The sequence below is a fragment of the Lissotriton vulgaris genome, chromosome 1_1, assembly GCF_964263255.1.
Source record: "Lissotriton vulgaris chromosome 1_1, aLisVul1.2, whole genome shotgun sequence".
NCBI lineage: Eukaryota > Metazoa > Chordata > Amphibia > Caudata > Salamandridae > Lissotriton > Lissotriton vulgaris.
This window is the reverse complement of record NC_141685.1, coordinates 655,480,010-655,502,981: the sequence shown is the minus strand read 5'-3', so window position 1 is coordinate 655,502,981 and position 22,972 is coordinate 655,480,010. Positions and strand designations below refer to the sequence as shown.

Below are 22,972 nucleotides of genomic sequence, written 5' to 3'. Positions count from 1 at the left end.
GTCAACTGATCTGGGTTTAATCCATCACCATTCTTTAGCTCACTCAGCCACCCCAGTTCAGACATGGCCATATGCAAATCAGTCTGACCCCGTGCCTCATGGGAACAGTCCAGCCCGAACTGCCAAGCCATGTCTTCCCTCGACCGGAAACAAGCATCCTGGGACCGGTTTCGGATTCATAATCCTCATCAGCCAGGCTATCTTGAATCCAGTGGCCAAGTGAGCAAGGGACTCACGTCTGAGCATACCCTGCCAACTTAGGGCGAACAAAGCGAAACAAAAGGGGATGATGGACGGAGCATTTGAGCAAATCAAACACTCACCCATGGTCAACTGATCTGGGTTTAATCCATCACCATTCTTTAGCTCACTCAGCCACCCCAGTTCAGACATGGCCATATGCAAATCAGTCTGACCCTGTGCCTCATGGGAACAGTCCAGCCCAAACTGCCAAGCCATGTCTTCCCTGGACCGGAAACAAGCATCCTGGTACCAGTTTCAAATTCATAATCCTCATCAGCCAGGCTATCTTGAATCCAGTGGCCAAGTGAGCAAGCCTTTCTTACTGAGCATACCCTGCCAACTTAGGGCGAACAAAGCGAAACAAAAGGGGATGATGGACGAAGCATTTGAGCAAATCAAACACTCACCCCCAGTCAGCTGATCTGGGTTTAATCCATCACCATTCTTTAGCTCACTCAGCCACCCCAGTTCAGACATGGCCATGCAAATCAGTCTGACCCTGTGCCTCATGGGAACAGTCCATCTCCCTCCCATCTAGAGGCAGATCTCTCTATTCACCACTGGGTGACTCAGCCTGTCTCCTGGAAATCCCCAGCCCTGTCACTCACAAAGCCAGAAATAGGAATACTCAACCTAGCAGAGGCAGGTTTGAATGGTTAGACAAGCAAATACCTACTTTCTAAAAGTGGTATTTGCAAACACAGAATATTAGAATAAACTTCACTAAAAGATGAATTTTATTATTCTGAGTTCAGGCATACTAAACTCGAATTTATACCATGTTCTCTGAGACAGTTAGGATTATAAAATGTAACAATTCTAACAGCCCATTCTGGCCTATGGAGAACAGGTAGCCGTGCAATAGTGAAAATGAAAATGGCTGTAATTCACTATTAGGACATGCCACAAACACCAGGGCTTGTCCTACCTTATACTTGCAATGCACCATGCCCTTGGGCCTACCATAGGGGTGACTGATATGAAGAAAAGAGAAGGTTTAGGGACTGGCAAGTGGGTGCGCTTGCCCAGTCAGCATGACAGTACCAGACTGCACGCAGGCTCTGCAATGGCAGACCTTAGACAAATTTTACAAGTCTGCTTCTGTGGGTGGCACAACCAGTGCTGCAGGCCCACCCGCAGCATTTGGATTACACGCCCTGGCGCACTCAGTGCACTAGACTAGGGTCTGACAAGTAAACCAAAATAGCCAAACATGGAATCACTAATCCATACATCAAGTTACAATAGGGAGCACATGCAATGTGGCACTGGATAGCAGTGGCACAGTGCCCAAAGCATACAACACAACCAAAAATACATGAGGCAACAGCAAAAATGGAAGGGAGACCCACGCCAATGGTGCCAGGTCTAACAGGTATGTTTTCAGGAGGGATATCAGCCTATGGATTTCACAATTTTGGGGGTCTTTGTTAGACTTATAGATAATTACTATTCTCACTTTCAGCACCTCTGTTGTAGTTTATGACTTTTCGCTAATTGCATTGAACATTGGACATAGTAGGATGATTAAGAGCCTGATTACAAATTTGGCGGTTTGATGCCAGGTCCGCCCTAACACTGCCCTGCCAAAGACTTGATTGGGCTTCCCGCCAGATTAGGAGCTTCCTTCTCTCTGGCTTTTTTTGGTGTTCCCACGGTGCCGCAAAGGGCACTGCAATGGGAACGCCAGAAACAGTTCCTGCAAAGCATGGACTTTAAAGTCCAAAACGTGCAGAAACTGGTGTGCATGCACATATTGTGCCCCCCTGTGTGCATCCACAATGCACCAGTATGCCCTGTAGGGCCCCCTTTGTTTCCACTCCACCACAGTCTTCATTGTGAAGAGGAAACTTGTAATATGCTTTGCGTGACTGCGGTGGTCCCGCCAAGCAGATTACTGCCTCCTGACTGCCGCAACACTGACAGGGAACGGCTGTTCCCTGGTAACTGCGGTGTGGAAATGACAATTACTATAATAGGGCAGTCGATGGACCGCCACTACCACGCCCTATGAGTCTTATGGTCTGTGGGCCACCAGTCTGGGGCCAATTACGAGTTTGAAGGTGCGGCAGCGGGACCGCCCCGTCGCCCCACCACCAAACCCACGTGAGAACCACCCGCCAAATAATTACTTTTCTTGTCATTGGCATGTGATTCCTTTGGCATTCCCACAGCAGTGCCTATAACATAGGCACTGCAATGGGGACGTCAAAAAAAGTTGATGGAAGACGAAAAGTCCATGCTGTGCTGGAGCCTCATTTCATGCACACAGGGGGGCCCTTGTAGTGCCCCTGTGTGCATTCACAAGGCATGAGTCACAAGAGGGACCTGCATGGCCCTCTTTCTTTCATATCCGCCATTGTTTTCTTGGAAGAAAGACCTCCATGAAATCATTGGCGGAGATGAAGGTAGTAATATGCTTGGCGGGACCATGGCGGAACCGCAAAGCATATCTATGCTTTTGACCGCTGCGCAATTGCCAAGGAATGGCAGTTCCTTAGCAGAGTCGGCAGTCTCAGGCCGGCATGATCACTAGGGTCGTAATGTGGTGGTCACAAGACTTGGACTGCCAGACTCGTAATTAGCCTGTAAGTGTAATTTATTAATTTTGAAGAATTTCGAGGAGCTTTGTAGTATTGGAGGTCATCTATGACTTTTCCTGTTTCTTCCTCTCTCATGACGCTTTCTAGTCTAATTGTAGCTGCTGGGGAGATTTTAGGGATTCTAATTTTGGAGAGGAAGTTATTTTTCTCTTGCTGGGTTTCTAAGTTTTTGGCGATATATATTTTTTTGTAAAAGGTACTTAATGGGGATAATATATCCACAGAGTGAGTTAGGCAATCCCCTGATCCGTTTAAATGGCTTTTATTGTGTGTGACACTTCCTGTTGTCGAAGCTGAAGACCCAATAGGCGACCAGCCTTCTGTCCCCTGTTATAATGTCTTTGCTTCAGGTGAAATAGATCTTTTTCTGCTATTGAGGTGTACTGCTCACTTAGTTCAAATTTCGTCTGCAGGAGCTGTGCCAGGGTGTTGTGCGAGTAGTTATGTCATATTTAGTTGTGAGGCTTGCAATGCACTGTTCTAATTCTTTGTGGGTGGCTTGTGCTTGCCTCTTCGTGTGTGCCATGGACCCAAGCCTTGTATGGTCCCTATGGGATGTGGGGGTAAGTTACTGAGTACTCGTTCTCCTCAATGTACCTCTGAATCTGAACTATACCTTGCAACTTACGTTTTGCTTCAGGCAGTTTGAAACTAGATGCATTAAACCTCCATTGACCTGTGAGGGGGGTCAGAGATTTCTAAGGCTAGATTTATCTGCACTGCATCCTAGTTTGTTGTACTATTCAGTACAATGTCCACATTCATTACAAAGTGTAATAGAGTGGTCTCAAACAAACTGTGGACTACGGGACCCTAGTCCTTGGTACGATGGATCTTTGCGTGCGTTGAAAAGCTCTTGTAGACGCGCGGAGAGACAATGGCGGAAAACTTATGACATCAGTAAAAAAGCCATGTACTTGGCTACCGTCAAATCCTATCGTCTGCAGAGCCCGGGCGGCATTTTACGCTCTCGAATTTCGCAACAGCACGAACCCATCAAAAACCATTTTTAAAGCCCTCAAGGACCTTGTGGCTAAAAAGGCCTCTGCGAATGTCACTGGTTCCAACGCACATTGTGAAACTCTGGCGGCTTTCTTTCTGGAAAAGGTCCATACCATCTATAGAGCTTTTCCGACAGCCATGCCCTCTGGTGAAGGGTCTTATAGCCCTCCAAGGCAAGTTGTTTTAGACTCTTTTCCTTGTCTTACACCGGAAAGTTTTAAGACACTGGCCCATCAAGTTAAGTCGGGGTCTCCGGCAGACCCGTTAAAGCCGGCGGTATTTAGAGACTCGGCATCTTCCAATCTTTTGCCAGTCCGCTCTTTGATTAACATCTCGCTTACATCTGGTTTGGTACCGCTTAAGTGGAAACAGGCAGTGGTAATGCCCATTCTGAAGAAGCCGTCTCTGGATACCAGCAAACCGGAGAATTATCGGCCGATATTGCTCCTTCCCTGGCCGGCTAAAGTCGCGGAGGCGCATGTTAATATTGCCCTCACAGATCACCTCTCGCGCACTAACATTCTGGATGACACGCAGAATGGATTCCGTGCCGGCCACAGCACGGAGACAGCCCTCTTATTTATGGTGGAGCATCTACGCGCTGTGCTTGATGCGGGTCAAACGGCGGTGCTTGTTTTATTAGATCTGAGCGCCGCCTTTGACACCGTCTCGCACGGGATTCTTCTGCAGCGCCTAGAGGAAGCGGGCGTGGTCGGCTCTGCTCTTCAGTGGTTCCGCTCTTTTCTTGCTGACCGTTTCTTCTGCGTGGCCGTTCCGCCTTATCAGTCCAAATCACATCCCCTGGCCCTTGGGGTCCCTCAAGGATCCTCGCTGAGTCCCACGTTGTTCAATCTTTACGTGAGGCCGCTGGCTGAGGTCGTCAAGCAGTGGGGTAGGACCATGGTGTCATACGCTGACGATACTCAGCTGGCGGTCACGATCAGCGGGGATTCAGGGCTGGAGGCCCCAAGATTCCAGTATGGACTACGGGCGGTGGCCAGCTGGATGACCTCCAACTGTCTCCAGCTGAACGCAAAAAAGACGGAAATTATGGTCTTCGGCAAACAAGCGGAACTCTGGGGCGATGTGTGGTGGCCCTCAGAGCTAGGTCCCACTCCTACTCCGGTCTCAGAGATAAAAAGCCTAGGGGTGTGGTTAGATCCTACCCTCAGCTTTGTCTGCCACACGAAACGCACTGCTGCCTGCTGCTTTGGCATCCTGCGCAGCATGAGACCTGTACTTAAATTCTTTGACGCCTCGACTAGGCAGCTCGTGGTACAGGCGACGGTGATGTCTCGGCTTGACTATGCCAGCTCCCTCTTGGTAGGGATCAATCAGGCCGAACTCACTCGTCTCCAACGTGTGCAAAATGCGGCCGCCAGAGCAGTCGTAGGCTTACCCAGGTTCTGCTCTGTTTCCAAAACCTTGCGCTCTCTTCACTGGCTACCGATTAGGCAGAGGATCCAATTCAAAGTGCTTTGCATGTCCTACAAGATCCTTAAAGGTTCCCCCGCTCAGATTCTTCAGAATCTTTTGTCTCCCTACGTTCCATGCCGCTCACTACGCTCATCGGACCTTGAACTGGCAGTAGTTCCACGGTTCAAGCGTAGTCGGGCTGGGGGACGCTCATTTCGTGTACGTGCCGCTGTCCTGTGGAATGCCCTACCATTTGAAATACGTACCCTTGCTGATCTGCTCTCATTTCGCAGGGCTGTCAAGACTTTTCTGTTCCCCTAGTCTTCTCTTTCTCATTAGCCCACTTTTTTAAGCTTGTGTTATGTTGCTTCCTTGTCAGGCGCCGGGACGCTCCTTTGCTGGAGCAGCTGTGTGCGTAATAAATGTTCGTAACATAACATAACATAACATAACATAACATAACATAACATAAAAATCGATTCTGGTTCTCGTACCGTGTACACAGGATGTAAATGTGTAATCTCTTTTTGCAGAGTGTTTCAAGCACCAAGGTTCCACCAGTGAATCATCTGACATCAGATCTGCAAGAATGACCCTATCTCTGGGGGCTGTGAATGTATGGTGGTCAAATGTGTCCATTACAGGGTCTAACAACAAGTTCCAGTCACCCCCTAATAATGTTATGTATTTGGACATTGGGATTAGGATACAGTCCAGTTCCTGCAATAGTTGACTCTTTGCTCCCATAGGGGTTTAAATAACACCCTTATGTGGGTCTGATGCTGGATCACATCTTTAATGGTTTACCTAACCTCCATCTGGATCTTGCAACATATTAAGTACTTTCAGCTTTATACATCAATATTGCTATCTCTTCATTATTGTATGGTTTGTTGAAAGGGTTGTTCCTTCTGGTTTGGGTGTACGGCAAACATGATATTCCCTTCTCACCCAGTCTGCCCTTAATATTTCACTCTGATTTTGAGAGAGACAAGTCTCATGGATAAGGGCCGCATCTGGGCGTGCTTTTCACAGGAATAAAAATATATTTTTTGCACTTGATGCAGTTGGTTAGGCCATTTATATTTAGCGAGAGTACAGTTAGGTTGTTTGTGGCTTGCATCATAGCAATGGCATAACAGGAGTATAAACATATTAGCATCCGTAATGGCTCACACCCTTTATTAACACTTCTATGTAATATTAACCCCATGTATACCATATATTATCATCGATTAAACTGTCCAACCTCGAGGTTCCTCGCGGTCTTAAACTGGTATGACCTGCTGGGGATTGTTGTAGTGTCTAAAGATGATGGAATTCTCTTTTTTTGTCACCCTCTATTTTTATAGTATGACAAATTAAAGGTGTCTGTAAGTCGTGTAGTATTTACTTGGATTTTAAAGGAGACCTGGATTTCTCTCTTGTGGATAGTAGCCAATCTGTCTGGTTGGCTTTCGGTCCTCTCAACCAGTTTCTCATGACTTCCTTGAGTCTGGTGTTTCTCTAGAGGGTGATCTTAGCATCTTATCTTTTATTTGTGTCTTACTCATTAGTGGGGCTTCTGATGCTGTAGTGTGCCCATGTCTGCATCAAATAGGTTATCAAGAGTTTGTTCCAGCTAACCAGGGTCATCAAACTCTTGAGTATATCCTTCTATAGTGATTAACATCCGTGTTCAGTATAGGAGGCCAAATAGATTATTTTTGCCCTGATTACAATGTCAGTTGGACTTGCCTCTGACCGACACCGTTTTGGTGAGGGAACCGCCCGACCATAGGTCGACGGTTCCACACACCTGATTACAATGCGACCGCACATGGTGCGGTCCATTTCTCTATGAGAGCTTGTGTGGTGGGCGGAAACCACCTGCAGCACAAGCTCCCATTGAGAAATGGAAGTATGTGAAAATTCCTGTCACAGTGCCTGCCACACGGTGCAGGGATTTTCAGGGGGCACCATAGGTGGCCCCCCCAGGCCCAGATGCGGAGGGCCAGGGTGCAAGCGAGCATGGCTAGGGGCCCCCAATGTTGCTTTCCGACAGTCTTTCTATGTCTGCCTTTCTAGGTCTGTTTTCCGGTGGTCGGAAATCAACATCATAATTCTGACTGTGGAAATGCCATCCTTAACAGATTAAGAGGAGCTTCTGACCGACGGGCTCCATGAGCCTGTGGGAAAGCATTGGTCGGTCCCTCCAACTGCTACCTCTTACCACACGCATATTAATGCGTCGGTTGGACCGCAGCAGTAGATGCAGTTCGGGGAACAACCGATAAGCTGTCAGTTGCAGTCCAAACCGCATCATGGTCTGTAAAAAGTATGTGACCATCGTACAGAAAGGGACCATGGTGTTTCACCATTGTAATTACGTTCCTTTCCTGCTAATGACGTAGGAAGCACAGAATAACTTGTTTTGATGTATTATTGCTCTCATCGGACTTGTTTCAGCTCAATTGCACCCTCTTTGTAGTTCTAACGGAGGCTGAAAATCAATTTTTGTAATTTCTGACATGATTTTTAACCTGAAGGCAATGATACCGTCTCCTTCAACTTTTTCCTGTTTGCTGGAAAATCACAGGTTGTGTCTTTTGCTCTGATCTTCCAGGTTGGTTTTTTCGATTGTATTTACCAATTGGTCTTGCTCCTAGTCTTTCCTACTTCATAGTTTGTGCTCAACTGTTGCCAGCTATTCTTCCATCGCTGTGAGACATAAGTTGAATGCTTCAAGTTGCAATTGTATTGACATGATTTCTGTTGAGGTTTTTGTCGTAGTTTCTTCAATAGAAGCTGTTCATGTTTTCAGTGCCACTAGTTCTTTCATGATGGTCTCAAGCGTTGTATCTTGGAACATCTTGTCTTTTTGTTTTTAGAGTTTTCTGTATTTTCCCAGTTACTGCTTCAGTAAATAAAAGCTGTCAAACTAGCTTTGACATTGGAAGTGTCGGGCCAAGTAGGGCCTGATAACGACTTTGACGGTGTGGCATAGGGTCTTCACGCCAGCGACCCGCTGCCACACCGCCAAATCCATACTGACACTGCCTGCCAGATTAGGAGTTTTCTCCTGGTCTGGCGGGTGGTGCTTTGGCTGTCCCAAGCTGTGAGCCTTGGAAAGGCACTTCAATGGGAACCCAAAGCTAGTTTCTGCATGGCATGAACTGTAAAGTTCATGCTGTGCAGGAACTCGGTGTGCATGCAGACAGGGGGCACACCATGTGCCCACAAGCATACATCCACATGGCCCTGAGACACCATGGGCCCTCTAGGGCCCCCTTTGTCTCCTCACCACCACATTTTTTATGGTGGACTCTCTGCCATGAAAACTGAGGCGGTGAGGAAATATGTAACATGCTTGTTTGTGCTGCAGTGGCACCACCAGAATATTGTGGGCCTCAGATAGATGCAAGACTACCAGGGATCGCAGATCCCTGTCGTAGCAGTGGTCACATGGCGGTCTGCCCGCCCAACTCATAATAGGGCAGTAGACCGCGGGTGTGGCAGTGCCCGCAGTGCCACTGTAACTATGGCAGTCCATCAGACAGCTGTAGTTATAATCAGGGCCTTAGTCAGGTAGTTTTGTCATGTGTCATGCAAGGCTGATCCTCTATGCTGAAGGTCAAACCCGATCCAGTATTTAGCTGACATTTTACATAGTTAATTACGAAGGCTCAGCTGAGTATATTTCCTAGGTTCACCTCCAGGGTGGTGTAAGTCATGAGGACAGTCCAGGTCATGTTTTTGATGTGCTTCTTTTGGAGAATGGCTTTCTATAAAATCTGGTGGTTCTGATGCATTTTTGGCTCATGTAAACTTGCCCGTAGTGGACATTTGAATAAAGATCCTGGGTGCATGTTGATTGTCTTAGGTGTGATCTTGAGGCTTTAGTGAGCAGGAGTGGGCCAATATGCAGGTGTTTCTGACCAGTAATGGGAAGGAAAAGTAAGTAACATGTAAGTATCTCTGTGCCTTGGGTGGAGTTGGTTATGCAGTGGCAGCAATGAAGGCACTGAACTTTATCAAGCGGGTACTATTTTTTTGCTCTCATGTGGCACATTTTTGTTGTTTTCAAGAAACTCCCACAGCAGATATTTGTTTCTGGAAAACAGAATGATGTGCAGGGAGTTTGTCCCTGTGTATTGAGGTCAATTTTGATTTTGGCCACCTGGGACTGCCATAACTCACATGTTATTCCCGGACTGGGAAACTTAAATGGACCTGCCCACAAGTGGATAGGGCAGCTGCTAGAATGACCTGATAGCTTGTGGTAGACGAACACTGCGGTTTCTGATGGTGGAGCCAGCTGAGGCTCCCCCGTTTCAAACCGTACGTTTCTCCCACCTTTAAAGGGACTGAAGGAACTAAAGAATTGACAGGGTGGGAGTACTTCCATTTACAGTGGTGATCCGTCAATCTCTAAATGAACATCTATATTTCCTAAAATACATTTCTGCAATTTCTAACTGCCACAGAGGGCAAGCGTTCAGGCAATCTCCAAATTTCAAGAAATGAGAAAATTGCACAACAGTGTAATAAGAAGAACAGACATAGTTTTAAATATTAACAAATACACACTATGGAAGCTGCGCCCTACTAAGCACCTATTGCTTTACCCTTTAAAAGCCTTTCTTTTGTTTCTTGACTGACAAAGTATTGAAACCTTCAAAAGCAACATAAGACTATCACATTTCCTGTTACAAATATGCCCCTTTCTGCCATGTGAGTCCAAGATTGTACATTTATCTACAAAATAACATTTAAAACGCAAGAGTGGCAACAATGTAAAACCGAATTCTGACAAGCTCATCAGATTCTCTGGTTTTCACTAAGTCTAGGGATATACCGCTGACCACATTTTAAATATCACCTTCGACACAAGCACACCTCCCCACACAACAGACTTACCCCACCCGTCCTCAAGACGGTTTTAAGGGGCTGAAGTAAAGACGCTCATACCTGCCAATCAGTTCCTCAACAACTACTCATGAGGTCTGACTTGAAGATCTTCCAAATTTCCAAGGATGACAGCTGCTGTGGGACCAAAATGAAAAACATTAGCCCTAGTTCTCTCTTCTTGATCTCAGTAACCTAGGATAACTCGAGCACCATGGTTACCTAAACATTCCTTTTTTGAGTCACAAAGGCTGGTTAACAATCACAAAGATCCCAGCAGAACTAGCATATCTGATAATGTTTGGGCAGAGTTGTTCTCTCTCACCAGCCAGGTTGGGTTTAGCAAGTACAGACAATACATTTGAGGAACGCCACCACAGTCAAACACATGCACCGTCTTGTTGAGCGAGTGTTATGTTCAGGTCTGCCTTTCAAAGTTATTATCCAGAATCATCAGCGTTTACCACGGGCCTAACTATCATTAGTGCAGCGGGTGCAGTGGCTCTGAGGCATGATGGTGTTAGGAGCTCCCTGCACCCCAATTGTGGCTGTTTTTTAAATAGTCAGAAACTCATATCTCTGTCCAAAATGGAATTGCAAAAAAAATCCGAATGAGCTAGTGGTTTGGCTGAGATTGGTAATTTCAACAGCAGAGCAGACACACTCTTGTTAATAGCCTCTTTGCCCGGCTATAATCTCCATCGAAGTCTGTGCTCATAAAGTTACCAATGAGACATCTAGGCTGCTGAATGCAGAGGGTGAATCCCTCGTTCAAGTCACAAACCCTTGAATTGCAAACTGAATCTAAACCAAGATGAAAGGTGACTTTTGAACATTTGAAAGGTTTATTTTGGGTGAGAACAATTTGCTAGGATGTTTGATATTTTCCAAATCCTGACTTTGCATACCTGTAAAGAGCAGAAAATGCCACGAAAGGAACAGGGACGTTTTTCGAATAGTATCAGTACAGTTCTGGTAGATCTGTTCCATGTCAGCGAATTCTCGTGTGAATGTGTTATTGATATTTCTGCATGTCTATACAGTTTTCAAAAAACACTTTGCTTCACAGTTGCAGCTGAACAAGTAACTCCGTAGGGTTCAACAGTTTCCATCACTCCATTGACCATACGATTTGCTCCATTGCATTAGATCAGGCTTCTCCAGCGAGTAGCTCGTCAGCCACCAGTCGCTCTGCAGCTACCTGTAATTAGCTCTCCTGTGCAGAGTCCAGTCTACTAAATTAGAAGCTTTTGATTCATTCAATTAATATATGTACACAAACATTGAAAAGTTTGTATTTGAGATACAAAATGTGTCCATGTTCAGAAATAATAAACTAATATTTGGAGAAAAATTGCAGAATTGTCAAAATATATTTACAGCAGAGTGATAAATCATGCAACGTTGGGTAGACTTATTACTAGTGAAAACTTTTTTCTAATAGGAAGAGCTCTTGAATACATCAATTCGTAAAAACAAAAACACAGCATGGAAAGATGGGTCTTGCTCACAAGAGGCAAACTCGCAACCTATTCCTCAACTCTGATGTGGGCAGTTCTGTTGCTCAGCAGAAATTTTGCTGTGTGGAGCTCATACGGAGCAACACCCATGACTAATTTGCGCAACTGCTCCTTAACCATGGTTAGCACCTACAAATGTCAGAGTGGCCATCTAACGATGGTGCAGACCCATTGGCGGAAAGGCACGATGAGCCCATCCTGTCATTTATCAACCGACTAAGTCTTACTATCTCCCAAGTCAGTTGTGATACAAGTAGTATAGCAATTGCTTATTGTAACTTTGTACCATCTAATATTTTTTTTAATGATTTACGAAATTTGAAAAGTAGTAGTAAAATGATATTAGATGTGGGACTTTGCCACTTACCAAATACTATAAATTAAATAGGATGTGAATTTTTATTTACTTTCACGTCTTTCTGCCCCACCTAAAAACAAGCAGATTTTGGTAGATGCTTAGAACAAAGGACTGAAGCCACCTTAGCGCAGCCTTGAATGACCAAGAACTGACACTTAAACCAGTGGTGTAACAAAACTTAGGGGAAGGGCCTGCAAAGTACATGGAGGAGCCTTCTCTTTAGCATTTCATTATTCCTAAATAAATATCCCCATGAGTCCGTGGTAGAGGAAATCTTCACGTCAGCGTCAACTAACTGGCGGCTCCCCACGTTATCACCTAATGTTGGCTCATCCACGGCTCGGTAGGCTGGTCTGGCATTATGGAGTGCTTTGTGTGCGTGGGTGAGGAGCTTAAAGGTGATCCTCTTGGCGACGGGGAGCCAGTGTGGGTCTCTCAGGTGGGGGGTGATGTGGCGCTGGCGGGGAACGTTGACAATCAGTCGGGCGGAGGCGTTTTGGATGCGTTGTAGTCGTCGTAGGTTTTCGGCTGGGATTCCTGCGTAGAGTGCGTTGCCGTAGTCCAGTCTGCTGCTGACGAGGGCCTGTGTCACCGTTCTTCTTGTTTCGGTCGGGATCCACTTGTAGATCCTGCGCAGCATGCGGAGGGTGTTGTAGCAGGAGGAGGAGACGGCGTTGACCTGCTTAGACATGGAGAGGGAGGAGTCGAGGATGAATCCTAGATTGCGTGCATGGTCGGTGGGTGTTGGTGCTGTTCCCAGTGTGGTCGGCCACCAGGAGTCGTCCCAGGCTGAGGGAGTGGGTCCGAAGAGGAGGAACTCCATCTTGTCCCAGTTCAGCTTCAGACGGCTGCTCCTCATCCAATCCGCGTTGGCCTTCATTCCCTCGTGGAGGTTGGTTTTGGCGGTGTGTGAGTCCTTGGTGAGGAGAGGATGAGCTGGGTGTCGTCTGCATGGGAGATGATGTTGAGGTTGTGTTGGCAGGCCACTTGTGCGAGGGGGGCCATTTAGACGTTGAACAGCGTTGGGCTGAGGGATGAGCCCTGGGGGACGCCGCAGATGATGTTGGTGGCTTCGGATTGGAAGGGTGGGAGGCAGACGCTCTGTGTTTTGCCGGAGAGGAAGGACATGGTCCAGTCAAGAGCCTTCTCTTGGATTCTGGCTTCTAGGAGGCGTGTCTTTAGAGTGCGATGTCAGACCGTGTCGAAGGCGGCTGACAGGTCCAGGAGGATGACGGCTGATGTTTTGCCGTTGTCTAGTTGGCGCCTGATGTCGTTTGTGGCGGCGATGAGGGCTGTCTCGGTGCTGTGGTTTAGTCTGAATCCAGACTGGGACGGGTCCAAGATGTTGTTGTCTTCGAGGTGGCGGGCCAGTTGCATGTTGACGATTTTCTCGATGACCTTTGCCGGGAACAGGAGCAGGGCGATGGGCCGGAAGTTCTTGAGGTCCTTGGGGTCTGCTTTGGGCTTCTTGAGGAGGGCGCTGATTTCGGCGTGCTTCCAGCTTTCAGGGAATGTCACTGTTTCGAAGGAGATGTTGATGACCTTCCACAGTTGGGGTGCAATGGCTGCGTCTGCTTTGTTGAATACGTGGTGTGGGCACGGGTCAGATGGAGATCGTGAGTGGATGGAGTTCATGACCTTGTGTTTCTCGTCGTCGTTGACGTTAGACCAGGAGGTCAGGCGGTTGGCACTGGTGGTGTTCACAGGGGAGGTGTAGTCTGGCGTAGGCGGGGCAGTCGTGGTGTTGAAGCTGTCGTGGATGCCAGCGATCTTGCAGTGGAAGAAGATGGCTAGTGAGTCGCACAGTTCTTGTGAGGGCGGGATGTCGTTGGCGTTGGTGTTGGGGTTGGAGAGTTCCTTTACGATGCTGAAGAGCTCTTTGCTGTCGTGTGCATTGTTATCCAAGCGGTCTTTGAAGAAGGATCTCTTGGCTAATCTGATGAGGTGGTGGTGTCTGCGGGTGGCGTCCTTGTGGGCTGCGTGGTTGTTCGATGTGCTTTCGTGGAGCCATGTCTTCTCCAGTTTCTGGCATGCGCCTTTAGAGGTCTGGAGCTCGTCCGTTAACCAGGTGGCTCTCTTGTTGGCATGGCTGTTGGGGGGTTTCTTGAACGGGCGAGGGTGTTGGCGCAGTCGTCGATCCACTGTCTGAAGTTTTGGGCTGCGGCGTCTGGGTTTGTGGGGTCGGTGGGTGGGTTTTTGGCAAGAGTGGTGATCAGCTGGTCTTCGGTGACTTTGCTCCAGCAGCAGCGCGGCAGCTGTTGGGTGTGGTGGTGCGTGGTTGGTTTCTTGAAGGCGAAATGGATGCAGCGGTGGTCGGTCCAGTGGAGTTCGGTGGTGAGGTCGAAGGCGACGTTGGAGCCTGTGGAAAAGACCGGATCCAGCGTGTGGCTGGCGACGTGGGTGGGTGCGGTGACGAGTTGTCTGAGACCCCGATTGGCGAGGTTGTCGATCAGGGTGGCAGAGTTGATGTTGTTGTTGTTCTCGAGGTGGAAGTTCAGGCGCCCGAGGAAGATGTAGTCCTTGGAGGCAAGTGCGTGGGTGCTGGCGAGGTCGGCGATGGGGTCACTGAACTGAGCCCAGGGTCCGGGGGGTCTGTAGAGGAGTGTTCCTCTGGGGGTGGGGTTGGGGTCGGTGTGGATCCGAAAGTGGCGTCGTAGTGGATTCTGGTGATTCTGGTGTCATGGCGTTTGCGGGGTCCAGGGGTTCTGGCACTGGGCGCGGTCCAGGCGGGGATGGGCGCAGCGCGCCTGCTGCGCGCGTCCACTGCGTGGCTGCTTCTCGGCCTGCATATGAGGTGGCTTGGGAGGGAGGAGCAGCTGGGAGGCGGGGAGGTGAATCGGTGTGCAGGGGGGGCAGGGCCGCAGGGATGCAGTGGCGGGAAAGGGTTAGATCGGGAGCGGCGGGGCGGGGGGAACTGGTGCACAGGGCAGAGGGGAGGGAAAAACCCAGGAAACAAGGAGGTCGCAAGGAGGTAGGAACCAGGCAGTCAGGTGACGAGCAAAAGCGTGGGGGCGACTTGCCTGCAAGCAGGGTCAAAGGTCACAAAAAAGCGCAGAAAGGTCACAAAAACGGGGGGAAACGAGTAGCACAGAGGCACAAAGGTCACAAGAAAGGGCAGAAAAGATCACACAAAACGCGGGGAAACGAGTGGCACAGAGGCAGAAAGGTCACAAGAAAGGGCAGAAAGGTCACAAAAAACGGGGGGAAACGAGTGGTACAGAGGGCACATAGGGGAGTAGAGGCAAGAAAAGCGAGTACAATCAGGAGAGCAGAGTGCAAGAAAAACGAGTGCAATCAGGGGAGCAGAAGGCATAAAAATGGGTACAATCAGGGGAGCAGAGGCAAGAAAAACGAGTACAATCAGGGGAGCAGAAGGCAAGAAAAACGAGTGCAACCAGGGGAGCAGATGGCAAGAAAAACGGGTAAAATCAGGGAAGCAGAAGGCACGAAAAACGAGTGCAATCATGGGAGCAGAAGGCAAGAGAAAGAACACAATTAGGGAACAGAAGGCAAGAGAACGGGCACAGATAAGAATGCAGGCACAGTGGGGATACAGACAACAGCGGTCATAGACACCAGAAGACAGTATGGACAGTACAGGGAAGTCAGATAGACAGCGACAGTGATACAAACCTAAGGCCTACCACTGGCCACCACTGGCCACCCTTGGATGAGGCGCAGGTGGTAGGCTGCGGGTGGAGGAGGGCCTCAACTTCTACAGCAGAGGCAGCTGGGACAGGGTCAGGACACACAGGCGGAGTTGTTTGGTGGGGGAGCGACCTACCAGCAAGGTCAAGGGTCATCATGGCATCACAAAAGCTGTTTTATACCAAAATAATAATGTGTCGATAATTCAATATGTGTATCGACATAAAAGGCTTTCCAGTGTCAATATGGAAGATAGTAGGTAATCAGCACTATGGACTCATTATGTGTCCTCCAGCAATCATAGCAGTGCTGGGACCGCCCGCCAGACATGCAGCAGTCCCACCACTGCCTGGCCTTTTAATATTGCAGATGGTGCTGCTGGCTGCTACACCATCCGCAATGTTAAAAGGCATGCTGAGCATTTCCCTGCAGTACGTGGCAGGCACCACGTGGTGCCTGCAACTCAGTGCAGGGTAATGCAGGGGCATACCATGGGTAGCCCCCTCAGTGCACCCCTCCCACTCATAGAGGGAGCCCGCAAAGGGCCCCCAAAGCCAGTATCCCACCACAAAAAGACAGGCGGAAAGGGATACCATAATCACTACGGCGGCCGCAATGTTGGCCTGCATCCTGGTTCCGCAAGGCAGGCGGAAAAGGACTGCCTTGCGGAACCATGGCGAGCAGACTTTCCGTCTGCCACGGAAACATTGGGATTCCCATCGCCATCCTATTTTGGCAGTGGGAATTTCCTGTATAATGGTGGAAGGACCGCCACCGCCGGCATGGCGGTGGCAGTGCTTCCGCCATCATAATGAGCCCCTTTGTTTCTGTCCCACTACACTGCATTTTCCAACACACATATTGCCAGGTTAAACCTGACGGAATTCGTATTTAGAAATATTGCATATACTGCAGCTGGGTGCATGTGAAATAATGTGGTATTGGCATGTTACCGGAACTCAACATGGGTAGGTAATAGGACCTGGCAATCGCCATCCCAACAGCAGTGTTTAATCAGTGGAGTATTACTTCCCGACATACCTGGCTCTGATAATGAGGTTTTGTGGACATTTAAGCACGGGACAAACATTGACACGCACCGGATGCTGGTGTTTGCCCTGTGGTGATTGCCTTTGTGTTCTTTTGACGGGCGACATTTCGCCACCAACAACTGCAGCGCTGTTTAATTAAGGCCACTGTCTGCATCAGTCTGCATACTGATAATGAGCCCCGGTGTGAATTATTGCTGCAGATTTATTGTGAAATACTAGAAATATTTCGTTTTTAAAGCATGCATATAATTTTGTTTACATGAGTGTTAAAAAACGTTGACAAAATGTAGCATATTCCTTAAACATTTTCCTGCAACCCTGTAACAGTGTACGTAAGGTCAAGATGTGAAACTCTCTAACTTTGCAGTCAGAGAAAGGAAACGCAAAGAAAGTAATCGAATTATCAGCAGTCGACCAGAAGCACATCTGGGGGTGTTAAGCACCTCCCACACACAACACCACCTCCAGCCTACTTGGTGGGGGATCAGCTTCCGACCCCTTGAGACTTGTTGGGATCGCAGGATTTAGGCCTACTAGAGACAGCAGAACTCCTTCCCGGGATCTGAAGGTGCAATTTGCCAGAACTTAAAGGGAAAGAGGCCATAATGCAACAAGCAGCACACTGATTGTGAGCTTGAGGAGAGCATGCAGCAGTTATGGACCTACTCATATACTGATCCCGATGGCCCCAGAATGCGCAAGCACAGCAAGCACAGCATAATCTACCAACAATTGTCAGGTTGCACTTTGTCAATGATGATCTTTTCCCTTACTACGTGGTTACCAGTGTCATGCTTTGCGACTGCAAGTAACGAGCGCAGGTGTGTATTTCCTCATTTTCACAGGAGGGAGGACACCTCAATGGCTCTCAATTTTGTCGTGAAATTCACAAGGGGTCACAATAGGCGATTTTTGATACGTAAATACAATTTTAAATGACATGTGACTATGAAGGCATGCAATAATATTTCTAGTGTTGTCAATTCTTGTTTGCATGTTATATTAAATTGCTTCATGAATAAGAACTGTGAAAGAATAATGTGCCGACGTTATTTGAACATGTAAAGATGTGATTTTATTTTTAATGTCTCTTCTGTCTTTGCAGATCAGGGATAACTGGAAACATCACAAATCGAAAGTTGCTTCTTATTGGTTGATAAAATTAGACTCTTCAAAACAAAGAAAGGTGAGGATTTTTTTCAACACCAAGTGCGTATTTCTACTGAATAGAAAGCTGTGGCAATGTTCATAGATCTGTGAAATCACAGGATAAATGATTATCGTTTAAGAAGGTGTCATTGAGATTCAGGAACGAGTCACAGCTCAGTTATACCAGATCATGGGAAATCTCACAAGTGCATCGAAGCAGTTTCTAATACTCTGTACTGTCAAAACGAAGGACACACCGAAGATTTAGACAAATATAATCTTAATTTCCGGGCCAGGTTCATGACGTGCTTTCTCATTCACAAACCCATCCCGTGACAAATTGGCTGGTTTGGGAAATGTACAGCCTAATTAGTGGTTTTAAAAGACCATTGACATTTGAAGTACGCATTGTGAATCTCAGTGCACGAATCGAAGAAAAGGCAGTATGCCCTCTTTGGTAATTATAATGAAATTTCACAATGCTGGGCAAGTATTCGTTACATTACAAGGCTCTGGGTATCATGTGTCCAGGGCATTCAATAACTGTTGGCAAAGTGGAATCTTTCCAAGGTGAACAGCTTGAAATGTGATTGGAATGTGTGTGTGTATATATATATATATATATATATATATATATATATATATATATATATATATATATATATATATATATATATATATATATATATATATATATATATATATATATATATATATATATATATATATATATATATATATATATATATATATATATATATATTGCCACAGCTTCTTCTCTCCACTTCTTACGGATCAAAGGACACGGCACAGCAGCAGTAGTTTTTAGCGTTTTTTTATTTACACACCAGTGCAAACATAACGTGCAACAAAAAAGGACGGTCTACGCGTTTCGGCTCCTGCCTTCAACTGGACCATAGAGTCCCTAGGTCTAGACCTGATTTAAATAGTGTATTGTAAGTGTAAGTACCCTCTACCATTTCCATGGTCATCTTGACCAACCCGCCCAGCAGTATACACATGGCCTGTACATTTTAAAGGTATATATACAAAACTATGTACAATCAATTAGTGTAAAGTACTCTACCACATGTTCTTTTCTCATCACTTTTCAGAAAATAAAGTATTTACAATATTTCTCATTTGTACATATTTGTGTTACAAAATTAACGTGAAGTACCCCTGAAATTCAAGAAATAAGTTGAACCGGTGATTTAAATAAAGTATTCACAATTATTTACAATATGGTCCTTCTAGTGTCATGTAGTATTCATTCATACACTGCGCAATATCAGTTGAGAGAGTGAGGGTAATTTAGCCTGATGGGTAGGGCAGAGATTGTATGGTGGTAGCGAGATGGTGATGTGGGGATCTAGGAGAAGTTTTGGGTGAAATTTCTATATTAAATAAGATCAGATTTCTAAGTGCCTCTTTTCAACCCATTCAACTTGAAAATTATTTTTATAAGGTTTAGAAAGATTCCTATGGTGAAGTACCAAAGTCATTACATCTCATTCTCATAGTACCCTACAAACTCAATTTGACAAAAAGCCACAATATCCCTCTCCTCAGTGACAACATTGTGTGTATCGGACCATCGATATTGACCGGTTCAATATCTATATAGATTGAAAAATGTACAGTATCCAGCATCAATTAGGTAAAGACATGGTTCTTTGGAATTCAATCTAATCAAGTGACCACATTATCATTGTTTCATCAGGAAGTCACAAATGTACATGTAGTTCAGCGTCCAGATTATGGCCGAACGGTGCCTCCGTTCCCATACTCAATATCATTCGAGATTCTAGACGTCTTAGAAGTTGCAATTGATCTCCACCTCGTTCTGGTGTTTTACATAGTCTGATTCCCGAATATTTCAAAAGGGATGTATCGCTTTGATGGTATTCAGTGAAGTGGGAGGCCATTGGGTAGCATGGGTCCTTGTTCTTGATCGCCCTTAGGTGTTGTAGTATCCTCAGTTTCAATTTGTTTATAGTGCTCCCAATGTAGTACTTGTCACAAGGACATTTGAGTCGATAGACAACACATTTGGATTCACATGTAATGTGGTCATAGATGGTTTCTTTTCTTCCATTTTGAAGTACATAGTGCTTGATGTTCTCCCCATGTTCACAGGCCTTACACTTATGACATTTCCAAAAGCCAGGTGTTGTCAGCCATCTCTGTTTCTTCTCCCTGCATATTCCCAAATGACTTTGCGTAAGTATGTCTCTTAGGGACGAGGTCTTTCTATATGTTATGCTCGGGTTGGCTGACAGGCTTTCATTCAGGGTTTTGTCCATGCGCAAGATTGCCCAGTGTTTTTTATAGGCTTTCTTTAATTGTGTGCTCTGATTGTCATATTCCACAATGATTCTAGTTGGTGTGCTGCTTGAATCTGTGTCATGTTCTTGGTTTCTACGCAATCTCTTATCTTTAGGTGTCAGCAATTCTTCTCTCTTCTTTAGGTGCATCCGATTTCTAGCAGAAATGATGACTTCATTTGGGTATCCCCTTTCGAGGAATCTGAGACTCATGTTGTTTATCTCTTCCTCTAGATCCTCTACTTCAGAGCAATTCCTTTTTGCCCTCAGCATTTGTCCGTATGGGATGCTCCATTTTAACCTAGTTGGGTGTCCACTGTTGGCATGCAGGATGCTATTGCATGCAGTTGGCTTTCTGTGGATTCTGGAGCAAAGTTTGTTATTTTTGATAAATACCTCCACATCCAGGAATATCAATGATTGGGAGCTTGTAGTTGATGTGAATTTTAGAGTGAATCGATTGTTGTTCAAGGTTTCTGTGAATTTTGTTATCGATTCCTCGTCTCCATCCCAGATGACGAATAAGTCGTCTATAAAACGACACCATAGTTTAATTCTGGGTCCATCCGGGTCTTCCTGGTCTTTCCTGACCACCTCAGTTTCCCATGCCCCCATCATGATGTTCGCATATGTGGGCGCAAAAGATGTCCCCATAGCGGTGCCCTGCTTTTGGAGATATGTGTCTCCCAGGAAGAGGAATGCGTTGTGTGTTAGACAATATTGGAGCATGTCCAATAACATTGCTGAATGTTCCAGGAAATTGACAGAACGTGTTTTGAGGATCTCTTTTACAGCCTCAATGCCATCCTCGTGGCGTATTGAGGTGTACAGTGATGTCACATCAATTGTTGTCATTTGATAAGTTGATTTCCATTCACAGTTAGAAATTTTCTGCAAAAAATCCATTGTGTCCCTTAAAAAAGAGGGCTGAGTAGTCACATAGTGCATCAGGAAGATGTCAATGAATCTCGATGTTGATTCTAATAGAGACCCAATTGAACTCACTATAGGTCTCCCTGGTGGTTTTACTAGTGACTTATGGATTTTTGGTAGGAAGTATATGGTGGCCATAATCGGGTTATTTGTTTTCAAGTAGCTGTATTCATCGAAGTCCAGCAGACCCCTATCTTTCCAGTTTAATAGTTTTGCATGGTATTCATGTGTCCAACTTTCTAGTGGATTTGTATTTAATTTCTCATAATGGTCCTGGATGAGGAGTTGCCGGTTGGCTTCTTCAATATAATCCACAACGTTCTGGATAACAAGATTGCCCCCTTTATCAGAGGATTTAATGATCATAGAGGTGTCTTTTTTTAGGTCCATCATTGCTCTCCGCTCATCCAAAGAGAGATTTTGTTTTTCACTTTGTCCTCGTTTCATGGATCTATTTGAGATTTTCATTATTTCCTCCACCATCAGTTCTTGGAATAAGTCAACCTTATTCCCCGGGGGCAGTTGAGGACAGAATTTGGAAGCTCTTTTAAGTCCACTGTTACCACCTATGTTGGTGGGTAGGCCAATGTTATCACAGAAGTCTTTTTCCATTTCCGGAGTGATGGTGTTGTCTCTTTGACTTTCAGAAGGGATCTCTTTAATTGATGTTAAGGTAATCATGGCAGTTAGATCTTTCTGTGTAACTGTTGTTATTGTATGACTATCCAGGGCACATGTTATCTTATTTTTGTTCGTTTGAGTTTTCTCTGCAAAGTGTTTTTTAAGTTTCACCTTCCTGCAGAATTTATAGAGGTCGATGCGGGCATTTGGTGTGTTCATTGTTTTCATTGGGCAAAAGGAAAGACCTTTATTCAAAAGTTTTAAGTGATTGTCCGATAATAGTTTATTTGATAGATTCACTACTATATTAGGCGTGGACAATAACTTCTTGATTTTCACTTTTTCTTTTCTCTGCCTCGTTTTGGTTTTACTTCTTTTTCCGCCCCTTCTGGTTTTTGGCTTGCCGTTGGTTTCTTCGGGGGACGTTGTTCTTTTCCCCAAGTGCTGGCTCTGCCTCTTCCTCTTTGTCGCGTTATCATGTGCGCTAGTTTTATCTCCCCCTGAAAATCCAAAGGGGTTACATTAAGATCTCCTTCAACTGAGCTTACTTCCGAACTTTCCACCTCCTCTGATGGGTCATTGGGTTTCTCCACGGTCTTATCCATGCTAACGTGGCTCCTTAGTGTATCGTATTTTCGGGCGAAGGTATAGATTCGACCATTCATATAATCAAGTCTGTCCCTCATAAATTTGTTGGCCTTCCTTTTTTCCACCTCCATTTCATGTTTGGCTATGTTTTTCTCCATAGCCTCCAATGCTTCTTTGCTTTCTTCTGTTATAGGCATGTCTTCGAGTTCTGCTTCCAAAGCCACTATTGTGCTTAAAATCTTTTCAAGTTTCCTCTCAGCATGGATAATCAGGGTTCTCATTAATTTGTAAGAACATTCGTTTGTATCTGTTTGCCAAAGTTTAATAAGGTCAGCGTCCAGATCATTTAGGGTAGGCATTATTAGGATCCTCAATCCTCGCGGTACTCTTTTGTATTCGATATATTTCTCCAGTGATGTCTTCTCCCACCATTTGTTTATTTCCTGGATGCGCTGAAATTGTAATTCCCGAATTATATTGGCAACTGTTCTCTCCTTTGTTTTATCTCCCCCATCCTTCCCATCTTTCCTTGCATCGGAGGACATTGGTATTTTGTCATCATTAAGAAGCTCACTCGCCCTCTGCTGGCGGTTCTTTGTTTTGTCAGCCATGTATTGACTTATAG

General features: G+C 45.9%; 1 protein-coding gene across 1 annotated transcript in view; it reads left to right on the top strand.

Annotated features, from left to right (window-relative positions):
• Positions 1–22,972, top strand: part of TTLL7 (tubulin tyrosine ligase like 7) — a 1,104,754-nt gene that overhangs the window by 832,850 nt on the left and 248,932 nt on the right. Inside the window, exon 20 of the mRNA XM_086936338.1 lies at positions 17,835–17,915. Coding sequence (XP_086792464.1) covers positions 17,835–17,915 — 81 coding nt within the window. The remainder of the gene's footprint in view (positions 1–17,834; positions 17,916–22,972) is intronic.